The 2672-nt window shown below is 49.1% G+C and overlaps 2 protein-coding genes across 2 annotated transcripts; one reads left to right on the forward strand and one right to left on the reverse strand.

Annotated features, from left to right (window-relative positions):
* Positions 1-26: 26 nt before the first annotated feature.
* On the forward strand, positions 27-692 carry ENH_00036200 (Chromosome III, complete sequence, related; the record flags this gene model as incomplete). The annotated part of the gene is made up of 2 exons (XM_013580441.1): positions 27-291; positions 400-692. 2 exons carry the CDS (start codon positions 27-29, stop codon positions 690-692), a joined length of 558 nt encoding a protein of 185 aa, XP_013435895.1.
* Positions 693-1523: 831 nt separating this feature from the next.
* ENH_00036210 (Chromosome III, complete sequence, related) lies at positions 1524-2421 on the reverse strand (the record flags this gene model as incomplete). Its single annotated transcript, XM_013580442.1, has 4 exons — positions 1524-1582; positions 1792-2019; positions 2128-2222; positions 2333-2421. The coding sequence occupies 4 exons, from the start codon at positions 2419-2421 to the stop codon at positions 1524-1526; spliced, it is 471 nt and encodes a 156-aa protein (XP_013435896.1).
* Positions 2422-2672: the final 251 nt, after the last annotated feature.

Below are 2672 nucleotides of genomic sequence, written 5' to 3' on the forward strand. Positions count from 1 at the left end.
TCGAAAAACTTCGGGAGTGGCTCTTCATGGCTAATCTTCTTCACCTCTCGCGTTTGCGACGCCTTTGCGCTCTTTTTCTATGCCGGGTTAGTTTTGAGAGCAACGGGCCTTCTAGATGCTTGTCCAATTTTTTCTTTTTCTTGAGTGGCTCTGCGTCATCACGTTTAGGTGCGCGTGATCAATGTTTCGTGTTCAGCTCAATTTTCTTCTTGGAAGCTTATCATTCCGAAGGAGCTGGCGAGGCGTGGGGATGGCTGGGAGCCATTTGCTTTAAGCTCGCTGCATTTGCAGGTATGTCTCCCTTTATAACATCTTTGTGTTGTCGCCTTCAGAGTCGCAGCTTCTTCAGGGGAGCAGCTAATTGGAGCTCTTGCAAGTGTATCTGTCCTTTTACTGCAGAGATTGCAGCGCTAGCTGCGTGGGGCAGCTCCTCCTTTGAGGTGCTTGATGCGGCCTTCACCGTTATGCTTGGAGTTTCCCTCAGCATTGCGTTTCTTTGGTCGCTTTTTTTCGAGCCTGCCAGCCACCGGTTCGATGTTCGCCTAACACAGTCAGCTATGAGAAATGAGTACTATAAGTCTCGCAACGCCATGGCGTACTACGGCCCAGCAGTTGTGAACGCAGATGGTGAAATTGACATCGCTGCAGCTGCAGAGCAAGCCCAGGCATGTCTGAACTGCACACCCTGCTAAAGCATACTTCGATGACTTGGCCGATCTGGGTGATTATGGTTGCTACGAAGCCGCTACTTTGGCAGACTGGCATGCCATATCGTAGGCGAGAACTGTTTTGCAAACAAGTGTTCTGTGGCGATATCGAATCCCTGTACAACATAGAGTAATTATCAAGCGTTGGTGCAAGAAAGGCGCGCAAGGGAGTATGTTGATTCGCACCATCGGAATCATGGTGAGCTTTAGACAACACAACCCAACTAACGACATTTTCTATTTTAAAACGTTTGCTCTTTGAGATAGGCCGCCGTTTTCTGCATATGCTGTATCTTGCCAACGACCTGGCAAGGAACGAATGTAAGTCTGTGGGCAGTATTGTTCCTGTAGGTAGTACTGGCACCTGCAGTCCTTCACTGAACCTATTTTCATCTCTATGACTATAGCAACACACCAAGGTTTTTCCTAGAGGGTGGTACGCTCTTGCCAAAAAACGTGCTTCAGTAGGTTCCTGACAGATAAAGAGTAGTTTCTGGATAGTATGGCAAGCGTTGGCATCTGCAGTCTCATGAAGGAGTTATTTGTGTCTCAGTGCTCTATTATCATGTATTAACAGTTCTGCGACAGAAGAGACTGACCCTGCAAGCTTTTGTCAGGCTCGGGCTTTCATGCACTCCAAATAACTGAAAAGGGATTTCTTTTGTCTAGACGAACGGGCGAAAAAGCTTCCACACCATTCGCCCCGCTCTTGTGAAAGGCAAAACTCTTCTCATTTCATCGAGAAGTGAATGCTCGCTAAATAAGACCCGTATAAAAGTTGCGGCTCTCAAGATGAAGCGCATTTAGTAACAACGACTAAAAGAACATCAAAGCGGCTGCCCACTCAACAGTCAGGAACACGGATTTAACGTTTCCTGAAGCATCAGAAGGGAGCATGCTTTGATTGTTCTAGCTTCCTACGTGCCGTCTAATGCTATTGCATGTACAAGCTGGCCAAACTCGGGTGGGGGCTGCAGCTCCCCTACCCTAGGCATGCTCCCGCAGTACACCATGTGGGTACTGATTCAGCAGCAACCCAGGCAAGCCTGTGCCTGCTCTGCAGCTGCAGCGATGTCAATTTCACCATCTGCGTTCACAACTGCTGGGCCGTAGTACGCCATGGCGTTGCGAGACTTGTAGTACTCATTTCTCATAGCTGACTGTGTTAGGCGAACGTCGAACCGGTGGCTGGCAGGCTCGAAAAAAAGCGACCAAAGAAACGCAATGCTGAGGGAAACTCCAAGCATAACGGTGAAGACCGCATCAAGCACCTCAAAGGAGGAGCTGCCCCACGCAGCTAGCGCTGCAATCTCTGCAGTAAAAGGACAGATACACTTGCAAGAGCTCCAATTAGCTGCTCCCCTGAAGAAGCTGCGACTCTGAAGGCGACAACACAAAGATGTTATAGACGGAGACATACCTGCAAATGCAGCGAGCTTAAAGCAAATGGCTCCCAGCCATCCCCACGCCTCGCCAGCTCCTTCGGAATGATATGCTTCCAAGAAGAAAATTGAGCTGAACACGAAACATTGATCACGCGCACCTAAACATGATGACGCAGAGCCACTCAAGAAAAAGAAAAAATTGGACAAGCATCTAGAAGGCCCGTTGCTCTCAAAACTAACCCGGCATAGAAAAAGAGCGCAAAGGCGTCGCAAACGCGAGAGGTGAAGAAGATTAGCCATGAAGAGCCACTCCCGAAGTTTTTGCTCATCCAAGGATCGTCAAAGTAATAGTTGGCCGAGTAAAAAACGAGAAGAGCCAAGGTAGATGCAAAGAGTCCAAAGGAGGAGGCTTGCTGCAAGAACTTGGTGCCGGATCGGTACCCACGAGACTGCTTGATGCTGCAAGCAAACGCAGAGCCTGCCAGTCTCCACCTCAGTTGACAAAAGCCGGGGTCCCTAGAAAGGGCCCGTAGGGGATGGCTACTAAATATAAGCTCTGAACTGCTCTACCAAGGGGTGC

Source organism: Eimeria necatrix, genomic scaffold, assembly GCF_000499385.1.
Source record: "Eimeria necatrix Houghton genomic scaffold, Enh_scaff2652, whole genome shotgun sequence".
NCBI classification, from domain to species: Eukaryota; Apicomplexa; class Conoidasida; order Eucoccidiorida; family Eimeriidae; genus Eimeria; species Eimeria necatrix.